Source organism: Helianthus annuus, chromosome 5 (genome assembly GCF_002127325.2).
Source record: "Helianthus annuus cultivar XRQ/B chromosome 5, HanXRQr2.0-SUNRISE, whole genome shotgun sequence".
Classification (NCBI taxonomy): Eukaryota; Viridiplantae; Streptophyta; class Magnoliopsida; order Asterales; family Asteraceae; genus Helianthus; species Helianthus annuus.
This window is the reverse complement of record NC_035437.2, coordinates 153,185,720-153,209,495: the sequence shown is the minus strand read 5'-3', so window position 1 is coordinate 153,209,495 and position 23,776 is coordinate 153,185,720. Positions and strand designations below refer to the sequence as shown.

The window sequence follows — 23,776 nt, the reverse complement described above, 5'->3', positions numbered from 1 at the left end:
TTAAACGGGTCGTGTTCGGGTTAACCCGCTAATATTCGGGTCCTGTTCGGGTTCATATGTTTAACAAGATTTTCAGCTTCGGGTCAAGTTCGGGTTCATATAAAATTTTCGGGTTGGGGTTGGACCCGTCAACCCGCGAACCCGACCTGTTTAGCACCCCTAGTAATCAGTGGTGCTAATATTAGCAGGTTGACCCGAACACGACCCGAAAATTTTAGACAAATCCGAACCCGAAGATCTTGCCATACATACATATGAACCCGAACACGACCCGAGTATTAGCAGGTTGACCCGAACACGACCTGTTCAATCCGAATTTTCAAAATTTTAATTTTTTTTTTCTCAAGTTAATATTACTACAAAAAAAAAATTGTATATAATACAACTGCATTTTAGTTATAAAACTTTATGTCAATATCACTTTTCAAGTTATAATTATGTATAATATATACACCCCAAATTTATTTTTGATATAATGATATTGTAAAAAATAAAATGTAATATAAATTGATTAAACGGGTTAACCCGTCAATCCGACCTAGTTGACCTGAACTCGACCTATTTAACTAAACGGGTTCAACCTGGACTGACCGAACCCGTTTAAATTAAACTTAAATTCGCGAATTTCATGTTAGGTTTGTAACGTATTTTCAAGTCGTATCAAAAATTCAAATTAGTTATGAACCTAGAATCAATGTAAAAATAAACAATAAACACCCCAAATGTAAATTAGAAGGACCATATCAGTACATACGTCATGGACAGGGGACCAGTGTATAAATTTCTTAATCAAAGTCGTCTATAAATACAACAGAAAATTAGGGTTTACAAACACAAACAAACAGGCTCTCGAATAACGTCGCCGTTTCTCTTATCGCAAAATTAGGGGTTACAACGGTACAAAGCTTTCGGTTCATAGATTTAATTTATTGTTTTGATGTTGTGTCCATTTCATTTGCTGTTTTTAAAATCTGAAACTTGTTGAATGGAGTTTGGGAAATGATGCTAAAAAATATCGATTAATACCATAGGCACATTATTATGTGCTTTGCTGATCAAAATATTATTTGCACGTCAGTCTGATCCCAAACTCCAGTGTTTCTTGATCTCATAAGAATTTTTGGTTTTTCAGTTTAGTTTGTTAAGCTTTTTGCAGTTTGTTTTTTTTTTTTTCTGGTTTTGATGGTCCAGTGAGATACCGTTTATAATACAGGTAGTGCTTGTTTCATATGTTAAATACTGGAATGTAGATTTTATTTTTTATTTTGATTTTGACAAAAACAGATTTTATTTAGTTTGCTGAAATAAATACCATCTAAATTTCAAATCAAATTTTATTTCCTCTGCACATTGTATTACATTCTAGTTATTTTTTAGAACATCGACCTTCGTGTATTAGGACATCGCACTATTAAAATTGGAGAGTGCTGTTGCTCTACTCTGACTATGTTGGCTTAACAGCCGTTTGCTGTTTTTTAAATTTAAAATTATTGGATGGAGTTTGGGAAATGATGCTAAAAGATATCGATTTATATCATAGGCGCGTTATTATGTGCTTTGCTGATCAAAATATTATTTGCACGTCAGTCTGATTCCAAACTCCAGTGTTTCCACTTCTCAAAATCGTGAACCTTTATCAATTTGATTCTTTAGGTTTTTTGGAGTTTATATATTTTTTCGGTTTTGATGGTCTATCAACAAACCGTTTGTAATCTAAACATGTTTGCTTAGAGTTGTTTGTGGTTCTGTTTAGCTAGTATAAATATATATGTTCCTTTCTACCTAAAATAAAATAATAAAAAATACTAGTAAATGTTTCAACTTTGTGAGGAATTAAGGTTTGAACAACCGGATCAACAAGTAATTGTAGTTGCATTGACAAGAAACAAACTATAAGTGGTGGATCAAATTAGAGAGACTTGTTGCCTTATTCCAGCCAAGAAACAAACAGCAGTTGATTTTTTTTTGAAACAATTACTTTCTTATATTAGGCTATTGCTCTTCTCAAATTAGAGAGCCTTGTTGGCTGTTGCTTTATTCCAGCCAGAATATGTTATCTTAACTGAGCCCATGTTGACTTTAGAGTTTGGCTTGGGCGCCCCCTGGAAACACTCTCTGCATAACACATTGTGGAATGAAAACTCGGATGGTCTCAGGATAGGAGGCTAAACTTTATCTGTCATTGTCTAATCCACGAAAATGACACAAGTGAGGATTGAACTCAAGTCTTCTACCACTAAGCCAAAAGTGGTGGATCAAATGTGGCTAAACAGCCGGTTGTGTCAGAACCGAAAAAACTTTTAATTAGACTATCTCCAATGCTAAAGGCGTTTTTAGGCGTCCTTACCTGCCTACTCAGCTGCCACATCATATCCTTAAAAATCCATAAAAATCCTTACAAATCCTTAAAAACCTCAATTTCTACTCCAACCATACAAATATCCAAACATATCCTTACATTTTCCACATCATCACTCATTTTTCTTTAAATTTAATTACTCCAATTATTAAAATGTATCTAAATAATAAGTAAATAAGTACTATCTAATTCATAAGTCAACTAGATTTTAAAAAATATGAATACATAAAAACTGCTTATGCAACGATTTTTTTATTAATTGGATTGTTCAAAATTTAAATTAATCCTAAAGCTTATGTAATCTACTTCAATTAAAAAGGTTAATACAAGTCTTATTGTTAAATAGAAACCTTCTCTGCTTCTTTACTTTTTTATCTTCTTCTCTGAAACCCTACTCATTTCTCACCCTTCATTTCTTATCAATATTTTCCTATTTACTTTCTTCCTTTTCACTCCAATTTCATTTTTTTGCTATTCATCTTCTACAATCTCTCTTTTCTGCAACCAGGTCTATATGTAAGATAACTCAATGGCGGTTCAACCACTAAAAACTCATTTTCTCCATTAAAGCTCAATTGAAGCTTTCCATGTAATCACAGGTGCCTTATAATATTTGCAAAGGTGTCTTATTAAACAAATTGGAAATCACCATTGAAAAAAAAAGAAAGAAAATGGCTCAATAACCGAGACAAATCAGGCCCTTAACTTTGGACGCCTCCCCTTCGGACATCATCGGGCGTCTGGCTCCAATGCAACTCCTAATTTCGGACGGCTCCGACGTGGCTTGGACGGCATGATTTCGGATGCGTTGGAGATAGTCTTAAATTGGGTGTGGGTCAAGGTGGCTTTTAAAACACTTATTCTCCAATCAACATACGCTGACTGGAAATCACATTTGTAGAGTTGAAGCTGCACTTAATTCAACTAAGCTATGAAGACTATAACTGATGTAAATCCAACAAAGCTATGAAGCCTGGAGAAGAAGATTTTTAAATCAGAGTGATGGTTAAGTATTATATTAGAGGTTATAATTACACATTAAAAATGTTACTTCCACTAAAACTATATGTTTTAATTCGTTTAAGTTAAGCAATGAGTATTAATTAAAAATGTTACTTCCACTAAAACTATATGTTACTTCCTTTAATATTATTTTAAGAAAACTAATAGCAAGCTATACATGTAAATAGTGTGTATTCGTTCATTGTACCCTACCCGAAAACCCTTGAAAATCTGGGTGTTCCCAACCTAATTCCCTACCCAACCCTGGGTGACGGGTATTTACCGGGTTCACACCCTATGATTTAAAACTGGGTGTACCCGACCCTACCCCCGATCAAAACCTGAAAAAGAATCCCATAAGTAAAACTGAAACAATCTGATCACTTTCTCTCTAAAACCTGAATCCATACGCAATCCCTATGATTTAAAACCGGGTCCAACTTGGGTGTACCCGACCCTACCCCCGATCAAAATCCAAAAAAAGAATTCCATAACTAAAATCGAAACAATCTGATCACTTTCTCTCTAAAGTCGGATCCATACGCAATCCGGGTATTGCAATACTTGGTTTTTGACTTTGTGGACCATAGTCGGAACTCGGTATGAAAAAAACCCAAAATGCCCACCTCAAATTGCACGGTAAGCCCAATAAGCTACAAACACAACAAATATGTATTAATCATACATTTTTTTTAATGGAAATGGTTATCCAGCCCTAAATTACACCAAATTATTTTTAATCTTACACCTTGCTTGGGATTGAACCTAAGACCTCCCACTAAGAGGTAAAAACCTCTACCAAGTGAGCTAACCCCAAATTGGCATTAATTATACAACATTAAAAACAAGAGAAATGTGAAGTATGAACAGAGCTAATAATATACACTATAACCCCTGAGGTATATTATAAATGTTAATGTCAATCTTTTTAGTTTTTCTTCTTTGAAAGATAAGGTTCTTACGAAACACTATTTCATTCCATCCGATGTGAGACGAGTTAAGATGATTAAAAAAAAGTAATATCAAGGTGATATATAAACTCGATTTCATGAGGATAAAAATTTTAACGTGTGCGTTATAAGATTAAATGTCACGTTTACAAGAAAACGAATATAGTTTAACGTGTGCGTTATAAGATTAAAGTAATAATGATAATAATTTAATACAAAACAGTGATATATTGTCAATGTATGGCTGTATGCATGAGCTTGGCTCAAAGAGAAATTGAAGTTAAAAAAAAAAACAATTATTTGATAGCTTGACCAATTAGTTTCAATGTAAGCTTGAGTGTGGCTTGAAGCCTTGTATGAAACTCAAGCTAGTGAAAGCCAATATCATAGTGTAAACAAATTATCATAGTGTAAACAAATTATAAAACGAGGGGGTAATATGGAAATAGATCTAAGTATAAGGGTACAAAGACCCATGGCATTATAGCCTAGTGGTATCTTGGTGGTGGGATAAGGATTATGACCATTAGGTCATGGGTTCGATTCCCACAAAGGGGGTTTTTCCATATTTATTGGGTTTCCTTCTGAATTGGTGTATAGACATTATTGCCTAGTGGAGATGGATATGATCGGGTGGTTCTGCTGGTGGCACGATGATACTCCAATGGTCCGTCAGTGATCCAAATTTGCCGTTCAAAAAAAAAAGGACAGTTAAGTAAGGAGTCATTATCTATGTTTTATTCAAACAAACCGCGCTAAAGCGGTTCAACCTAGGAGGCGAGTTATACACCACACAAAATCATGCGAGTATACCACAGTAGTATATTCAATGTTTTTTTGGACCATTTTTTGAGTTTAATAATTAATGGGTAAAGAAATTTAAGATATTTTTTTAAAGTCCAACAAAGTCCGACCTCCCGGCATATTCATAGGCAAAAGATCATCCTCGCCTGAAATCACAGATAACGCTGGTAAAATCTCTGACTCACGCATGACATTTGGATATCACTAAAAACACTTCTCTTCGGTAAAGAAATTTAGATATTAATTGTGACGTTTGAATAAGAATTTAAAAAAAAAAATATTATAGCTAAGCAAATCTAACTATGTTGTCTCTGTTTTGCCAAATGATGGTCCGCTTTTAAAATTATTTTGTATGTAAAGTTAAAACATGCATTTAAATTTTTTTATTACCTTTTTAACTAACTTGTGTACATTTGATTGTAATTTAACTCAACCTACTTGACTCGTATTAATCCTCAAATCAGATTCGAGTTAAATGTAGTTACTTTGAATAATTTTCATCCTTTATTCTCTTAGTTATTAGCATCTTTCATATAACACTTTAATTAGTGTTAACTTTTCATTTGATACTCGTACAAAATCATCAGAACAAAATATTACCGAGCCAATATGGTTCAAACCTGCGCAAATGTGATAATTTAGAATAATTGGTATAATAGTGTAGAACAAACATTTGCAGTTCAAAAAAATAAAAGTTACCAAGCCATGACCTGACTCACGTTGAATACGAGTTTGTTTTTAGATTGGATAAAGTTTACGACCCAAACCAACCCACTCGAATTTGAGTTTATGCTATAGCTCAACCCAATTTACTAGTTAAAATCTATACATATAATAAAGTAAACCTATTAAAGACACGTGTCATTCTCTGGGGTGATTTCCATAGAGTTTTCCCGCCTAAAAAATGTATTTTTCTATTTATCTCTACTTATTTTTTTTTAAATTCAGATAACTATCAATTAAAATTTACATATGTAATTTAAAATTATATTCTACATGCTAAAAGATAATTAAAGGAATTGGACAGTATCTTTACTAATTAATTTGCTTAAAGATAACTATCAATTAAAATTTGGATAAGCAATTTAAAATTATATTCTACGTGCTAGAAAATATAATTTCTTTTATTCATATTGAATTGGCTAATCTTTACAAATTAATTTGCTTAAAAATACGTGTAATAATCTCAATGTTTAACAAATGGTTTAGGGACAAATCATTTTTCTTAATTTAGTTGAATTTAATTATTGTATTGGTTTTTAGAAAAATACAACTTATTACAAGTGTTTTTATATCATCCCTGTGGTTTGTTCATTTCTGCCATTTCAGTCCAATTTTCAAATTTGCGCCAGTTCCGTCCCCGTGGTTTGTTCATTTCTGCCACTTCAGTCCAAAAACATAACGCCTTGTGCCAGTTCTGTCCTCAACGTTTTTAATGGGCGCTATCTTTTGGACTGAAATGGCATGTTTCTAGAACATCGGGGAGGAAAATGACGCATTTTTGAAAATTGGACTGAAATGACAGAAATGAACAAACCACAGGGATGAAAATGACAGATAACTCTTTATATTTTTATTTCCAATTAAATTTGAGATATTAAATTGATAAAACAATTTCTGTTTAGCATAAACATATTTTCTTTATAATATGATGACATCTTTTCATTTTCATTCAAAAAACAAAAGTTAACTATTTCTTGCATGTTGTACCCTCGACAATGGTTATACCAACGCTACCGAAAGGCCAAAATTTTAAAAGTTGTTGGATTATCATAGATCCAATATGATACTTAAAACAACAATTCTAGCAAGATATTATCATCATCAAATTTGTCAAAATCTATTACGTATGATCTAAAAAATATAACATCAACAGCAACATTTACCAAGTAAACAATATTTACAAATTTATGAATTATTTGTATATTTTTGTAATACATTCATATTCTGACCGAGTTAGTGTCTTAATTCTAATGCATTTTATGTCTCTTGGTTATTTAAATTTATGTGTAATCTTGGTTACTTACGGCTTTAAAGTTTATACAAGTTTTATTTATTATACCCGTGTGTCACACGGGAAATAACCTAGTTGATTTTTTATATAACTCATTCACACTGAAATATAATATTATATATAAAAAAAGTATGTATTGTCTAAAAGTTATTCTTAAGAACTAAAGTACTATAAAAATATCTAAAAACATGTAAAACTTGATGCTACAATACTAATCATTTTTATGTTTAAAAAAACAATATTCAGAATTTCAAAACAATTTTTTTTAAATATTTAAAACGAGTAAATCCAAAATTCTCGGCTATAAATAGCAGACCACTTCATTGGAATGTGTCATATCATCATAAGAAGCAATAGATACTTCTACTATATGTATTATGTAGTACCACTCTTCTGAAGCATAAACCACATATCTTCAAATCCATTCAAGCCCAAAAAATCAACATAAAAATCAAATATCATCTGTTCATCTTCATCAGGAAAAAAAGGTATGTTATAGCATCAAAATTATACTTGATCATAATAATTAATAAAGAAACTGTTAGTTAATAGTTAGTTAATAAAGAGATGAAGATGCATGTTTGAAGATGTTTAACTAACTTCTGTTAGTTACCAGAATTTTGGTTCTTATTAATTAATTTATTCTTCTTGTTAAATTGCTTATTTCCTCTGTTTTTGTGCTATTTAGTTAATATGGTTAATTTTGTTATTAATGATTTAATTATCCTGGAATATAAATTTGGTAATTTTGGTTTTGTGAAAACATGATCCTGGATTTATTAAAGTGATTTTTTAATAATAGTTTTGATTGTTTGTTGATGAAATAAATACTTTGCATCAGCGGGGCGGATCCAGCCCACATTTGTGGATTCCCAGAAACCCAGTGCGTTTGAAAAAAAGGGAAAAAAATAGTGAGAACTTTGTAGAATTTAGAAAAAAATAGTGAGAATTAAAGAGACTTTACCAAAAGGAAGCCATTAGAATAAAATCATGCATCCGCCACGAGCAGCATCTATTTGTCGGTTCAATACTAAATATATTCATCACTTATTTATGATTGTTGTTATGTTAAACAGCAGAATTCAGATGAATCCGAACGGTTACAGTTACTCGTTTCAGACGCCTGAAATTGGTAACTATTCGTCTCCAACCGCCAGCTTTTCCTCAAATGGCAGCTCAATGTCACAACAAGATATGCATCATGATGATCTTGAGTACCGATTGAGAGAACTCGAAAAGGTTATGATGGAAACCGATCATGGTTATATGGAATCCTTTGATGTTTGTTCTTCAAGGGGTGTTGTTAGTCGAACAGCTTCACGCGCTGCAGCAGGTAGAACAATAGCAGATATTGTATCTAGAAGAGACTTTAAAGAGTTACTTATTGCTTGTGCTAAATCAGTAGCGGAAAACGATACAATAACCGCCAACTGGCTGATGTCAGAGTTACGCCCGATGGTGTCAGTATCTGGCGAGCCAGCTCACCGTTTAGGTGCTTACATGTTAGAAGGACTTGTAGCGAGATTATCTTCTTCGGGTAGCTCCATATACAACGCGCTAAAATGCAAACAACCAAGCGGGAATGAACTGTTTTTGTATATGTGTTTACTCTACGAAGCGTGTCCTTATTTCAAATTCGGATATTTATCAGCAAATGGAGCGATTGCAGAAGCCACGAAGAACGAAAGTAGGATTCATATAATCGATTTTCAAATCGCGCAAGGTAGTCAATGGGTTACTTTAATCCAAGCTCTTGCTTCTCGGCCCGGTGGGCCCCCTAGCCTTCGTATCACGGGTGTGGATGATTTCACTAGTGCATACGCGAGAGGTGGAGAAGTCAACATTGTTGGTCAACGGCTCACAAAGTTAGCGCAATCTTGTAATATCCCGTTTGAGTTTCATGGAGTATCGGTTTCTGGTTCCGAAATTGAAACCAAACATCTTGGTTGTCGTCCTGGTGAATCATTAGCGGTTAATTTTGCGTTTATGCTTCATCATATGCCGGACGAGAGTGTAAATCCTCAAAATCATAGAGATAGGCTTTTACGACTCGTGAAAAGTTTATCTCCAAAAGTCGTTACACTTGTTGAACAAGAATCGAATGTCAACACCGCCCCTTTCGTCCATAGGTTTCAAGAAACACTAAATTACTACACGGCTATTTTTGAATCGATTGATGTAACTCTACCTAGAAATGATCAACAACGAATCAATGTTGAACAACATTGTCTTGCACGCGACATAGTAAACATTATAGCGTGTGAAGGGGCTGAAAGAGTTGAAAGACATGAAGTATTAGGGAAATGGAGATCAAGATTTACAATGGCTGGATTTACACCATACCCTTTGAGTTCACTTGTGAACTCCACTATTAAATCGTTGCTCGAGAATTATTCGAGCAAGTATAGGCTTCAAGAACGAGACGGGGCTCTGTTTCTTGGCTGGATGAATCGCGATTTGGTTGCTTCTTGTGCTTGGAAATGAATCTGAGTGCAAATTGAGAAAGTTTATTAACTTAATAAGTTAGTTAACATGCTTCATTCTTATTATATATTGTGTAATAATATTTCTAATTGATAATAAAAGCTTGATTCTTTTGTACATGTTTTACATTGTATCTTCCAGTGTTATTATATATACAAGTCTACTTATGAATCATCCGATTTGTGTTATACTATTAAAAAGGAAATGTGCCAAACGGGTTGAACGTGTTAAAACTAGTTGAAAGTCCCCCAAAAGTTATTACTAAACTCTAATGCATAAAGTTTCCTAAATCAATGGTTACATAAGTTAAATTACTATTATAATAATAGATTTTTTTTTTGTAATATATGACTTGTGAATCATCTTTATAAATGATTACGTATATATATAAACAAAAATAAAATAAAATATAGAATTAACTAACATTTTGTACCTGTAGTTTGTTCAATTATACCAGTACAGGCCAAATTTCTATCATTTCTTTCCATGACTTTCTTGAAACATGTTAGTTCCGTTCAAAAGAAATGAGTTAACTGCCATTTTTGTCCATGTGGTTTGTCCAATTATTCGATTCAATCTTAGGTTTTTTGATGAAATTGACATGTTTCAAGAATGCTAAGGACGGAATAGTACAAATTTGAAATTTGTTCTGGACGAACATAGTTGAGTGTGCGAGTTTTCTGTTAAAATAAAAATGATAAAAAAATGTTCGTCATTAAACACTCTTCTTTTGTGAGTGTGTAAATCTATCTATACTTTCTATAAAAGGAGAAATTCAAGTAACATAAGAAAAGCTGACGTGTCAGCTAGAGAGCATGTCCAACAATGTTTTTCTTATGTCATCGGCGAAGAGGTGGCAGCCATAGAGGAAGCACAGTGACATCATAATTCAAAGACCTGCCATTCAAACCACTGCCCCACTTTTCAATTTCAAATGTCTGGCCCACATTCAATTATGAAACCACTGATGTTCATTCAAATTTTAAACCGCTGATGTCTCATTAAAATGGGAGGGTACTTTGAAATTTAAAACTTCATAGGGATATGTAATTTGCATTTAATGTCATCAGATCTTCAATTCTTCTCTCTCTCAAATATAAATTCAAACCCAAATCCAAACTCGATCATAATTTCAAAAACCCATTTCAATCTCTCTGTCTACTCTCTCTTAACTCTCTATCTCTAAAACTGTAGATATAGAGAAGTGGATGAAGACGGCAGAGGCGTTGCATTTAACATTGATTTGAATATTATGCAGACCAATGGTGTAACACCCTAGTTACTAATTAACAATTTTATATGTAAACGCACACAATTAGATGTGTAGTTAAGCCTACACATACTATAAAAATACGAATTTATTAAAACTTTTACAATTCATAAGTTATTCTACATAACATGGTTGAATTCGTTGTTTAAAATTTGCAATGTGTTAAAGTGCGGAAGCATGTATCTATATCGTGTTCGGTCCTTCGTCGAACTTGATCGTCTTCCGGCATCCAAAATGAACCTACATTTCACAAACACGAAATGCTTTAGTCTTACGGGCTTTAAAACGTGTCCAAACGAGTCCGGGAAACCATTGATTCCAATAACAAAAATTTGAAAATGACCTCCACCGTAACTTACGGTGGCACCGTAAGTTACGGTGGCCTCTGTAATAAAATTTTCCTACCGTACAACAGTAGGCAACCACCGTAAATAATTCAGCTCCACCGTAACTTACGGTGGCACCGTAAGTTACGGTGGCCCCTGCATTCAGCCTTTCCATTTTGCCGTAATTGACACGAAATCTTTCGTACCTTTAAATTCGCTTGTCCGTTTGACCTACCATTTCTTCCTACATGTTTGTAATTTGATTCTCCATCATATGGAGTTAAAGTCCGACATCCGGCTTAATAAATTTTGAGACTTTTATGCATTCGGATTATTACCTTTTTACAAGATTTTGACCCGTCTACGCTTAAATGTATATTTTGACCCGTTAGAGAGGATTTAATCATTTAAGTTTAAATCCCACTCGCTACTTTCACATATCATTTTTCTACATTAAGGTATTCACATATCTTCCACCAAATTTACGCGTACCTGGCGCGGGTCAAAGTATTGACCCGTTTTAATACCTTGCCTTAATAATTTGCTGATTCATAGCTACGTAAATTCCATAAGCCGTTTTACCCTGTGAGCATTAGACTCGACATGCACTTGTTAGTCGTTATTCGTCAAATGGTGTTAACATTACCATTTGACCTGTTTAGTCTAAACGACCAAACATTTTGCACTTATATTTGAATGGTATTTATTTACCATTTCATTATTTAACCCATTTCGCCCCTTTTTGCCATTAAACATGGTTTTTATCCTTTTATTCGTCCCGACCCGTATCATTTCGTGTCGGAACCCATATTTCGGATATAACCTTGGTCGTGTTTATAATCTATAAAGTAAATACGTATCCTAAAAAAAGTGTAAGCTTTACTTACCTCTCGTCCGCGCAAACATTCTTCGCATCCATGATCCGTTTGACCCGTTCCTTTTCAAGCTCCCACCTAGCTTGTTTAGAGTGAACTATATCATAACATCCATAAGATGGTTAGATTGGTCATTCTATATAATGGCCATCACCCTATGGACCCCTTTTTTTACACACTTATCAATCAAAGCATGCCATATATTCAACAACTAGTTTCATACCATAATTATTTTCATTCACTAACCGTTTGACCCGTTAGTGAAATTACTTATATAACAAGTTAGTAAGTGATTTTAAACACTTTAAGCATGTCACATAAAGTGCTATTTGTTCCTAACAATAAATACTTCATGACTAAACAAGTATACGCAATCATATGCCTTTTCCGGATTAATAATAACATTATTAATGTGCAGCGATTTTCTATTCAGCTGCTGTAATCGACCAATATGACCCGTTTAAAGTCCAAACAAGATTAACATGTTCAAAAATGGATCGTAGAAAACTTCAATACCTTCGCAAGCATATAAGGTACACCTTCTAACGAATTTTCTATGATTTTATATGATTTTTATAAAATCAGCACAACAACTATATTTTCATTTTTCAATCAGCTTTTAAGTTTTCTGAATAGCAGTTTTAATCACATTTTTTACCTCTTTAACAACCACATTTGTTTCTTATGATTGAAAACAGTAAAAATTTACTTCATAAGCTTTCCGAAAAGGTATAGAACACCCAAATCGGATAAACAGTTGATTTTATATGATTTTTTTAAGATTGGTCAAAATCCATATAAAAAGCTACGGAAATCATGTTTAGGTTCCTTTCAAATTCGACCCAAACCATCAAATGCAACCTATTTCCATGGCTATAACCCTTATTAAACTCTTGGTAATGGTTAGAAACCTATAACACAGTGATTGTAGGCTAAGAGATGTCAAAAATATCATCTATTTCAGCACTTTAGTTTTCATTTAGGCATTTTAACAAACACCTAGTGTGCAAGATTCGCATACTTCTTTTGTCAAGTTCTTGATTAACTTCCAACCAAGCTTCAAGCATCAATTTCAAGCCCTTATGTCTAGTGTTTATAAGTTACAACTAGAACTTGCATTACTTACCTAATGTTCATCTATTTTAACAGTATAATTCTAGTGTTCATCCCATATTCATAAAACCCACTTAGCACCTACATAACTAGTTAACCAAAACACTAATTTATGGTGCTAAATTAGCGAGTTTACATCTAGGGTTTGTTTTCAAGAAATCATACAACACTAATTCAGCCATAGCCTCTCTAATCCATACATAATTCGCGATTATGAAGATTACTCAAATTTTACAACTTCACAAATCATCAAATTTTTACATACCTTATGATCCCCACGACTAGGCGATCACGAATTTGTAATCATGCAGACGATTCGGGCTTGATTTGAGCTTCGATTTGGAGGATTTGTTGAACTAGGGTTTGAGCTCTCCTGGCTCCTTCTTCTGATCGCATACGTACACACATGTATGTGTTTTTTTTTATTTAAGTGTTTTAATAAAACACTTCTCTAGTTGTCCATGTTTAGCCCCTCAAGTTTAGAGATTCATAAATGAAACTATAACCCATAATTTATTATTTAGTTACTCATTACTAACTAGGTTAATTTTACCTAGTTAACTTAGTGGGTTCCGGGAGTTAAAACCCGTTTTATTTTAAGTCCCGTTAAATCGGGCCTTTTATCCATTCTATTTTCCTGGAAGCTCTTATTTACTTTTAATTAATATTAGGATTATTTACTTGATTCCTAATATTTTTCGGTTTACTTTTACCGCTAACGGTACTTTCCCCGTCTTTAGTATTAACGGGGTTTAATTTCCAATCCTGTTTTCGGGGTGTTACAAGTCTACCCCCCTTAAAGAGGTTTCGTCCTCGAAACCTTTTCTTGCTTAATTCATCGAGTTCAAACTCAATGCATTTGATCCGAGAAATCTTTTAATCGTTACTTTTACTTTGACCAATTGTTAGTATTACCAGAAAAGTATGGCAATATCCTTTTGGTTACTAATTGTCTACGTATCTCATACTACATAGTGCAATCTTGAAATAACGTAACCTCGTTATTTCCACTAGTCCCGTTAACTTAGCGATATTCATCGCTTTCATATACTATCAAATTATTTATGAATCCGTCATTTTGACCCGTTTAAAGGTCCTTGGTGAAATCTTTCACTTTTAGCAACTATTCTTTTGTTCATGAACTTATAGCTTTATGATCCCTCAAATAAGTGATCAATATTTTCTGTTAGTGAGGTCTCATGGGCCGTCACTTTATCTCTTGGATCTATATACCTTTGTTGTTTACTTGACCGAGTCGCCAAACGTTGGCCACTTAGTCACATAGGTTTATAAATTATGTTTATTCTACATTACTCTTCGTAGCGAATAACGTGTTAAACAATTTCTTAATTTGGGTTTCGACCTTAACCGATCTCACTAACTAGACTTATCAGTCCAGTTACTTTGTACCCATCACTCGGGTCATAATATGATTACTTCACATTACTTCTCTTGACCGTGATCGCGTCACGTCATGTTTAGGTCTATTCCAACCTTTCTTTTCAAATGTATCGTCTTGCACTTATCAGTGTCAAGACTTATATCTTTCATGCCTATTACATATTCGTCTATCAGAATTCATATTCGTAAAAAACGTCATTTCTTGCAAAAACCGGAGTTTTAGTTTAGCATTTTCCTTTTAACTTTTGTCAATTATCCATATCAAGGAAATTGATAACTCAGAATTTATTGTTTTCCGTTCTTACTTTATGCGGGGAATCGTAACAAATTCCCTCACCTTACACTATTGACCCGTAGGTTCCTTCACTTAACCTCGTAGGCTATTTCCTTATGTTTTCACCTCTTTAAGGTGAGACCCTTATGATCCTTTTGCTTTAATTCATATCCCGCAGGTTATGATGATCCCGTAGATCATCTTTTATTCAAGTCTTTATTCAAATATGTATACATTTATATACGCATATGGCATTAAGGCACCCCCTCTTATGTTTTAGAATTATTCACCTTTACTTTTTGGATTTCGTTTGACCTTGACCGTCTAAGGCTACATTGTTTTCTTTCGAATTATCCTTCCGACTCCTTGACTTCTAACGTCAATTACACGTCGATTTGCCCTACACTTACTGTTAACCGGTTCTTACCTATACTTCTTTACGTCCCATTACCCGGGTTCTTTTATTCTAATGTTTTTAACACCTTTAACTCCTTTACATAGGTTTACTAATATTTCTCACTTTTTTTTATTTGATCCGCGCTTACTTACGTTAGCAAGAGTCATCCTTTTTTAAATTTTGTTAGACTAGTTCGTGTGAAAATTTTATCACTTATAAATGTTAAACTTCAATCTTTGTTCGACCCGTTCAACTTTAAAATAGTTGAGCGTAATTCATCAAAATTTCTATTTGTTGTTATCTTATCGTCCTTTGGTCATGACCCAAAACCCGAGTCTTTTGACTTTCCATGCGCGTTCCTGTTTCTCGGTCTACGCATGTGTTTAAATCCTTACCCACCAACCGGGTGTTTTACCGAAGTCGTTATTGTTGCAACCCTTACGGTATGCATTATGACTTCGTTTCGCTTTTATATTCCTACTTTGTTATCAAATTTGGTGTTTTACAAAATCGGCCCGTTAAGAGTCTTATTTGCATCCTTCGGGTTCGAGTGTAAGTACACTACCTCCCAATGCATATCTTGATCATTTTACATGTTTATATTCTTCGGGTTCGAGTGTAAGTACACCCCCTCCCAATACATCTCTACATCATTTTACATGTTTGCATTTTCCGGGTTCGAGTGTAAGTACACCCCCTCCCAATACATGTCTACATCATTTTACATATTTGCATTTTCCGGGTTCGAGTGTAAGTACACCCCCTCCCAATACATGTCTACATCATTTTACATATTTACATTTTCCGGGTTCGAGTGTAAGTACACCCCCTCCCAATACATGTCTACATCATTTTACATATTTGCATTTTCCGGGTTCGAGTGTAAGTACACCCCCTCCCGATACGTATTCTGATCATCTTACGTGTTTCTTTGTCCCTTCACTCGGGCTCATTATCTTAATGTAATACGCTTCTGTCACTCGGCTGTGCGTTTACATTATTATCAAATATTTTGCTCACTTGATTCTTTTGGGTACTTTTTAATTTGTCCCATTTACCCCGTCCTTACTACATCAGATATAATGTGTCCGCTATAAGAAACTCATGGTATCATATGCCACTACTTACTTGGCCAGAGTAAGCGATTAACACATGACATACACGACCTTTTTATAGTTTTCACATCACACCCCATGTAAGTAACACCTCTATTTAGTTTTCTTGGAGATAATATCCTGGATAGGTATTCTATTCAGGTTTCCCAAGTTTCTAATTTACTTATGCGACAATCATTCTTTACATGTTTGTTGCACATTGCTAATTGCGCGATTATATTTAAAAGCACGCACCTGATAATGCTTGCCCCGACGGGCGTTTCTTGCCATTAACCTTGTTCGCGGTCTTTACGCGATTTAGTCCTTAGTGAGCATGTTCCTCTCGTCATGCCTCGGACTGTTCCTCTATCACATCTTTAATTTGTTTAACCTTTGTCATCTTTAAACGCAAGTGTCCTTCAATCAAGACATTCACAAAAGTTAGTAATGTCAACTTTACTAAATGCCCGTATCATAATACAAGACTTTTGTACTATATGTGTTAACACGCGTAACTTTGTCAACTACATTTATCGCTTAATTGAGGTAACGTGTATCACACGATAACCCCATGTGTTGTTTACAACACTTTAGCATGCTAAACTATTAGCATAGATGTACTTACCGGATTTGCGATCAAGCCTCGAACCGAACACCAATCTTTGTCAAGAGCATAAGGTTTAAGTCCAAGCATGGTTTTCCCCACCATACTTGAATCTCTTAAACCAGGGCTCTGATACCAACTTGTAACACCCTAGTTACTAATTAACAATTTTATATGTAAACGCACACAATTAGATGTGTAGTTAAGCCTACACATACTATAAAAATACGAATTTATTAAAACTTTTACAATTCATAAGTTATTCTACATAATGTGGTTGAATTCGTTGTTTAAAATTTGCAATGTGTTAAAGTGCGGAAGCATGTATCTATATCGTGTTCGGTCCTTCGTCGAACTTGATCGTCTTCCGGCATCCAAAATGTACCTATATTTCATAAACACGAAATGCTTTAGTCTTACGGGCTTTAAAACGTGTCCAAACGAGTCTGGGAAACCATTGATTCCAAAAACAAAAATTTGAAAATGACCTCCACCGTAACTTACGGTGGCACCGTAAGTTACGGTGGCCTCTGTAATAAAATTTTCCTACCGTACAACAGTAGGCAACCACCGTAAATAATTCAGCTCCACCGTAACTTACGGTGGCACCGTAAGTTATGGTGGCCCCTGCATTCAGCCTTTCCATTTTGCCGTAATTGACACGAAATCTTTCGTACCTTTAAATTCGCTTGTCCGTTTGACCTACCATTTCTTCCTACATGTTTGTAATTTGATTCTCCATCATATGGAGTTAAAGTCCGACATCCGGCTTAATAAATTTTGAGACTTTTATGCATTCGGATTATTACCTTTTTACAAGATTTTGACCCGTCTACGCTTAAATGTATATTTTGACCCGTTAGAGAGGATTTAATCATTTAAGTTTAAATCCCACTCGCTACTTTCACATGTCATTTTTCTACATTAAGGTATTCACATATCTTCCACCAAATTTACGCGTACCTGGCGCGGGTCAAAGTATTGACCCATTTTAATACCTTGCCTTAATAATTTGCTGATTCATAGCCACGTAAATTCCATAAGCCGTTTTACCCTGTGAGCATTAGACTCGACATGCACTTGTTAGTCGTTATTCGTCAAATGGTGTTAACATTACCATTTGACCTGTTTAGTCTAAACGACCAAACATTTTGCACTTATATTTGAATGGTATTTATTTACCATTTCATTATTTAACCCATTTCGCCCTTTTTGCAATTAAACATGGTTTTTATCCTTTTATTCGTCCCGACCCGTATCATTTCGTGTCGGAACCCATATTTCGGATATAACCTTTGTCGTGTTTATAATCTATAAAGTAAATACGTATCCTAAAAAAAGTGTAAGCTTTACTTACCTCTCGTCCGCGCAAACATTCTTCGCATCCATGGTCCGTTTGACCCGTTCCTTTTCAAGCTCCCACCTAGCTTGTTTAGAGTGAACTATATCATAACATCCATAAGATGGTTAGATTGGTCATTCTATATAATGGCCATCACCCTATGGACCCCTTTTTTTTTACACACTTATCAATCAAAGCATGCCATATATTCAACAACTAGTTTCATACCATAATTATTTTCATTCACTAACCGTTTGACCCGTTAGTGAAATTACTTATATAACAAGTTAGTAAGTGATTTTAAACACTTTAAGCATGTCACATAAAGTGCTATTTGTTCCTAACAATAAATACTTCATGACTAAACAAGTATACGCAATCATATGTCTTTTCCGGATTAATAATAACATTATTAATGTGCAGCGATTTTCTATTCAGCTGCTGTAATCGACCAATATGACCCATTTAAAGTCCGAACAAGATTAACATGTTCAAAAATAGATCGTAGAAAACTTCAATACCTTCGCAAGCATATAAGGTACACTTTCTAACGAATTTTCTATGATTTTATATGATTTTTATAAAATCAGCACAACAACTATATTTTCATTTTTCAATCAGCTTTTAAGTTTTCTGAACAGCAGTTTTAATCACATTTTTGACCTCTTTAACAACCACATTTGTTTCTTATGATTGAAAACAGTAAAAATTTACTTCATAAGCTTTCCGAAAAGGTATAGAACACCCAAATCGGATAAACGGTTGATTTTATATGATTTTTTTTAAGATTGGTCAAAATCCATATAAAAAGCTACGGAAATCATGTTTAGGTTCCTTTCAAATTCGACCCAAACCATCAAATGCAACCTATTTCCATGGCTATAACCCTTATTAAACTCTTGGTAATGGTTAGAAACCTATAACACAGTGATTGTAGGCTAAGAGATGTCAAAAATATCATCTATTTCAGCACTTTAGTTTTCATTTAGGCATTTTAACAAACACCTAGTGTGCAAGATTCGCATACTTCTTTTGTCAAGTTCTTGATTAACTTCCAACCAAGCTTCAAGCATCAATTTCAAGCCCTTATGTCTAGTGTTTATAAGTTACAACTAGAACTTGCATTACTTACCTAATGTTCATCTATTTTAACACTATAATTCTAGTGTTCATCCCATATTCATAAAACCCACTTAGCACCTACATAACTAGTTAACCAAAACACTAATTTATGGTGCTAAATTAGCGAGTTTACATTTAGGGTTTGTTTTCAAGAAATCATACAACACTAATTCAGCCATAGCCTCTCTAATCCATACATAATTTGCGATTATGAAGATTACTCAAATTTTACAACTTCACAAATCATCAAATTTTTACATACCTTATGATCCCCACGACTAGGCGATCACGAATTTGTAATCATGCAGACGATTCGGGCTTGATTTGAGCTTCGATTTGGAGGATTTGTTGAACTAGGGTTTGAGCTCTCCTGGCTCCTTCTTCTGATCGCATACGTACACACATGTATGTGTTTTTTTTATTTAAGTGTTTTAATAAAACACTTCTCTAGTTGTCCATGTTTAGCCCCTCAAGTTTAGAGATTCATAAATGAAACTATAACCCATAGTTTATTATTTAGTTACTCATTACTAACTAGGTTAATTTTACCTAGTTAACTTAGTGGGTTCCGAGAGTTAAAACCCGTTTTATTTTAAGTCCCGTTAAATCGGGCCTTTTATCCATTCTATTTTCCTGGAAGCTCTTATTTACTTTTAATTAATATTAGGATTATTCACTTGATTCCTAATATTTTCCGGTTTACTTTTACCGCTAACGGTACTTTCCCCGTCTTTAGTATTAACGGGGTTTAATTTCCAATCCTGTTTTCGGGGTGTTACAAATGGTAGTTTAAAAATAGATATTTTTTGATTTTTTCTTTTTATCACAAACTGAGGTTTGTATGCTATCCTGTTCTTCAGGTAGATCTTGCTGGACTTGTTATTTGGTGTTGAAGTCTTGAGTTCGTTGGCCGAGCTTCCGAATGTGATCAAGGTTATAAAATGGATCTCAACTTTATTGATGAAGAGGTAATGTTTGTTTGTGTTTAAAAATAGATGTATATGTGTTTTAGATAAATCACATAATTGTTATTTTGTTGGTAATTGTTAATATACTTTGTAATCAGGTCTCCTTCTTCTTCGTGGTTTCTTGAGCTATGTTATGTGTTTTCCAGATTAAAGTTTCTTTAAATCGTTATCTTCTCCAATGCTTCCATCGATTCTTCTCTCGCTAAATCTGGTAACAATCCGTGACCTAATTTCTTTCATCATTTTATGAAATTTGAGTGATATGTTTGTAGCTTTTGATTTTGTCTTTGATTTGTTATTGTTTATTCAGATGCTTGCATTGTTGTACCATGTGATTACAAGTAGATTGATTTTGATATGTTTGTAAAAGGAGAAATCCCAATGCAAATTAGAAAACCTGGTGATGTCTGTTTATTCATCATTTTTAATATCGATTTGAATATTATGCAGACGAACGGTAGTTTAAAAATAGATATTTTTTGATTTTTTTCTTTTTATCATGAACTGAAAGTTTGGATGCTAGATGTTCTTCAGGTAGATCTTGCTGGATTTGTTGTTTGGTGTGGAAGTCTTGAGTTCGTTGGCCGAGCTTCCGAATGTGATCAAGGTTATAAAATGGATCTCAACTTTATTGATGAAGAGGTAATGTCTGTTTGTGTTTAAAAATAGATGTATATGTGTTTAAAATAAATCATGATTCTATGAAATTTGTTTGATATGTTTGTAGCTTTTGATTTTGTCTTTGATTTGTTATTGTTTATTGTTTATTCAGATGCTTGCATTGGTGTACCATGTGATTACGAGTAGATTGATTTTCAGTTGGTATATATTGGGATTAAATACTCAACTGGTGGAATGACAGCAAGTCCAGCTCATGCTTCAAGCTGTCTTGATCTTTTTGGAGGCGGATAGGTGGCTTTGGGAGGTTTGAAAATCAGAATTGATATATTTAGGGAAAATGGGGTTGAAAGATGATAACCCAACAGTTGAGGATCTCATTCTACATCTCCGATAAATTCAATTGTATTCTCAAATAATGTTTCCTAGATTTTTGAAGACCGGCAAATGTCTAAAGAAGCATCACTCTGGACATTTGTTGTTCTTTGTCGGTCTTCAAAAATCATTACACTTGTTGAACAAGAATCGAATGTCAACACCGCCCCTTTCGTCCATAGGTTTCAAGAAACACTAAACTACTACACGGCTATTTTTGAATCGATTGATGTAACTCTACCTAGAAATGATCAACAACGAATTAATGTTGAACAACATTGTCTTGCACGCGATATAGTAAACATTATAGCGTGTGAAGGGGCTGAAAGAGTTGAAAGACATGAAGTATTAGGGAAATGGAGATCAAGATTTACAATGGCTGGATTTACACCATACCCTTTGAGTTCACTTGTGAACTCCACTATTAAATCGTTGCTCGAGAATTATTCGAGCAAGTATAGCCTTCAAGAACGAGACGGGGCTCTGTTTCTTGGCTGGATGAATCGCGATTTGGTTGCTTCTTGTGCTTGGAAATGAATCTGAGTGCAAATTGAGAAGGTTTATTAACTTATAAGTTGGTTAACATGCTTCATTCTTATTATATATTGTATAATAATATTTCTAATTGATAATAAAAGCTTGATTCTTTTGTACATTGTATCTTCCAGTGTTATTATATATACAAGTCTACTTATGAATCATCCGATTTGTGTTATATACTATTAAAAAGGAAATATGCCAAACGGATTGAACGTGTTAAAACTAGTTGAAAGTCCCCCAAAAGTTATTACTAAACTCTAATGCATAAAGTTTCCTAAATCATTGGTTACATAAGTTAAATTACTATTATAATAATAGGATTTTTTTTTTTTTTTTGTAATATATGACTTGTGAATCATCTTTATAAATGATTACGTATATGGTATATATATAAACAAAAATAAAATAAAATATAGAATTAACTAACATTTCATACATGTAGTTTGTTCAATCATACCAGTGCACGTCAAATTTCAAATTTCTATCATTTCTTTCCATGGCTTTCTTGAAACATGTCAGTCCCATGTCTTAAAGAAATGAGTTAACTGTTATTTTTGTCCATGTGGTTTGTCCAATTATTCGATTCAATCTTAGGTTTTTGGACGAAATTGCCATGTTTCAAGAATATCAGGGACGGAATAGTACAAATTTGAAATTTGACCTGAACGGACATAGTTGAGTGTGTGAGCTTTCTGTTAAAATAAAAATAATAAAAAATAGTGTTCATTAAACCTCAACTTTTGTGAGTGTGTAAATATATAAATTATCAAAAGTGGTCACATGAGTATCCTCTTCTTTTCTGAGTGTGTAAATATATAAATAATCAAAAGTGGCCACATGAGTATCATTTTTGTACTAATAAAGGAATTTCATTTAAAAAATATTATTCGTTTTCTTCAATAATATTATCTTCTCATCGCCTTTACGAATTACGATTATTAACTGTACACGATTATATGAATAATTGCATAACAAACTTTGTGGCATTTATCATCATCCAAAAGCCACCTTTTTACAAATGATATTTGAATATGTTCATTTATTATAAATAAAAAATGCAGCAACATATACACACTAGAACTCCGTCAATTTTAGATAGGCAAATTGAAAAATAATAATCCCACCATTGTGAAATTGGCCAATAATAATCCCAAGTCAGGAATTAGCCAATAATAATCCCACCTCGTCCATTTTTGGAAAATAATAATCTACAGTCACTAAACGACAAAAGTGCCACGTCAGCATTTGGAGTATTATTTTCCAAAAATGGACGAGGTGGGATTATTATTAGCTAATTCCTGACTTGGGATTATTATTGGCTAATTTCACAATGGTGGGATTATTATTTTTTAATTTGCCTTTAGATATGGTTTATAAGGACTTTTAAAAAATTGATGATGACATAATAGGTTGTTTGACTTATTATTTGGGTATACATTAATAGCCTTTATGCTTTTCGATATTTATAGTATTAAAAACTCGAAAGTCCTTTGAACTCTTAAAGCTTTGTTGGAGCAAGCTTCATAACTAAGTTAACAAAAAAAATAAATAATTCAAAACTCTTAGTTTTGAGTTTTGATTATCATTATTTACAATAAATAAAAAAAAAAAAAAAACTAACCAACTTATGCCTTCTGATTTTGGTAGGATCATAACTATATCTTCTCAGTAATCAAGGTAGTGATCACCTTTAATGATTCATTGTAATACCAGTAAGCATCAACCTCACAAATGTCAAATACAACAAAATTGAGTGAATATGAATTTTACAATGAGTCTCACAAACATTCTTCTCTTGCTAATCTTTGAGCTCTTCATATATGATGTGTTCAAAGAAGTAGAAG

The 23,776-nt window shown here is 33.6% G+C and overlaps 2 protein-coding genes, 1 long non-coding RNA gene and 2 other non-coding genes across 6 annotated transcripts; 4 read left to right on the top strand and 1 right to left on the bottom strand.

The window, feature by feature from the left end:
- Positions 1 to 991: 991 nt before the first annotated feature.
- On the top strand, positions 992 to 1,090 carry LOC118479424. Its single transcript, XR_004859559.1, has one exon. It is a non-coding gene; the product is annotated as a small nucleolar RNA Z122 (small nucleolar RNA).
- A 410-nt stretch (positions 1,091 to 1,500) lies between these two features.
- On the top strand, positions 1,501 to 1,599 carry LOC118479426. Its single transcript, XR_004859561.1, has one exon. It is a non-coding gene; the product is annotated as a small nucleolar RNA Z122 (small nucleolar RNA).
- Positions 1,600 to 7,479: 5,880 nt separating this feature from the next.
- Positions 7,480 to 9,732, top strand: LOC110941560 (scarecrow-like transcription factor PAT1). 2 transcript variants are annotated; one of them, XM_022183201.2, is made up of 2 exons: positions 7,480 to 7,617; positions 8,206 to 9,732. In XM_022183201.2, the coding sequence occupies exon 2, from the start codon at positions 8,216 to 8,218 to the stop codon at positions 9,611 to 9,613; it is 1,398 nt and encodes a 465-aa protein (XP_022038893.1). In that variant the 5' UTR covers positions 7,480 to 7,617; positions 8,206 to 8,215; the 3' UTR covers positions 9,614 to 9,732. The 2 variants fall into 2 exon arrangements, with proteins under 2 accessions (XP_022038893.1, XP_022038892.1); XM_022183200.2 differs by having other exon boundaries at positions 7,486 to 7,617; positions 8,209 to 9,732.
- Positions 9,733 to 10,957: 1,225 nt separating this feature from the next.
- LOC118492359 lies at positions 10,958 to 15,503 on the bottom strand. The gene is made up of 3 exons (XR_004893363.1): positions 13,463 to 15,503; positions 11,702 to 12,181; positions 10,958 to 11,123 (listed from the first exon to the last, which is right to left on the bottom strand). It is a non-coding gene; the product is annotated as an uncharacterized LOC118492359 (long non-coding RNA).
- Positions 15,504 to 21,464: 5,961 nt separating this feature from the next.
- Positions 21,465 to 21,929, top strand: LOC110943783 (scarecrow-like transcription factor PAT1). The gene has a single exon (XM_022185516.1). The coding sequence runs from the start codon at positions 21,465 to 21,467 to the stop codon at positions 21,927 to 21,929; it is 465 nt and encodes a 154-aa protein (XP_022041208.1).
- The last annotated feature ends 1,847 nt before the right edge of the window (positions 21,930 to 23,776 follow it).

Excerpts from the sequence above, each read along its gene's own strand:
- LOC110941560 (XM_022183201.2), top strand. The coding sequence starts at position 8,216 with ATGAATCCGAACGGTTACAGTTACTCGTTTCAGACGCCTGAAATTGGT.
- LOC110943783 (XM_022185516.1), top strand. The coding sequence starts at position 21,465 with ATGTCTAAAGAAGCATCACTCTGGACATTTGTTGTTCTTTGTCGGTCT.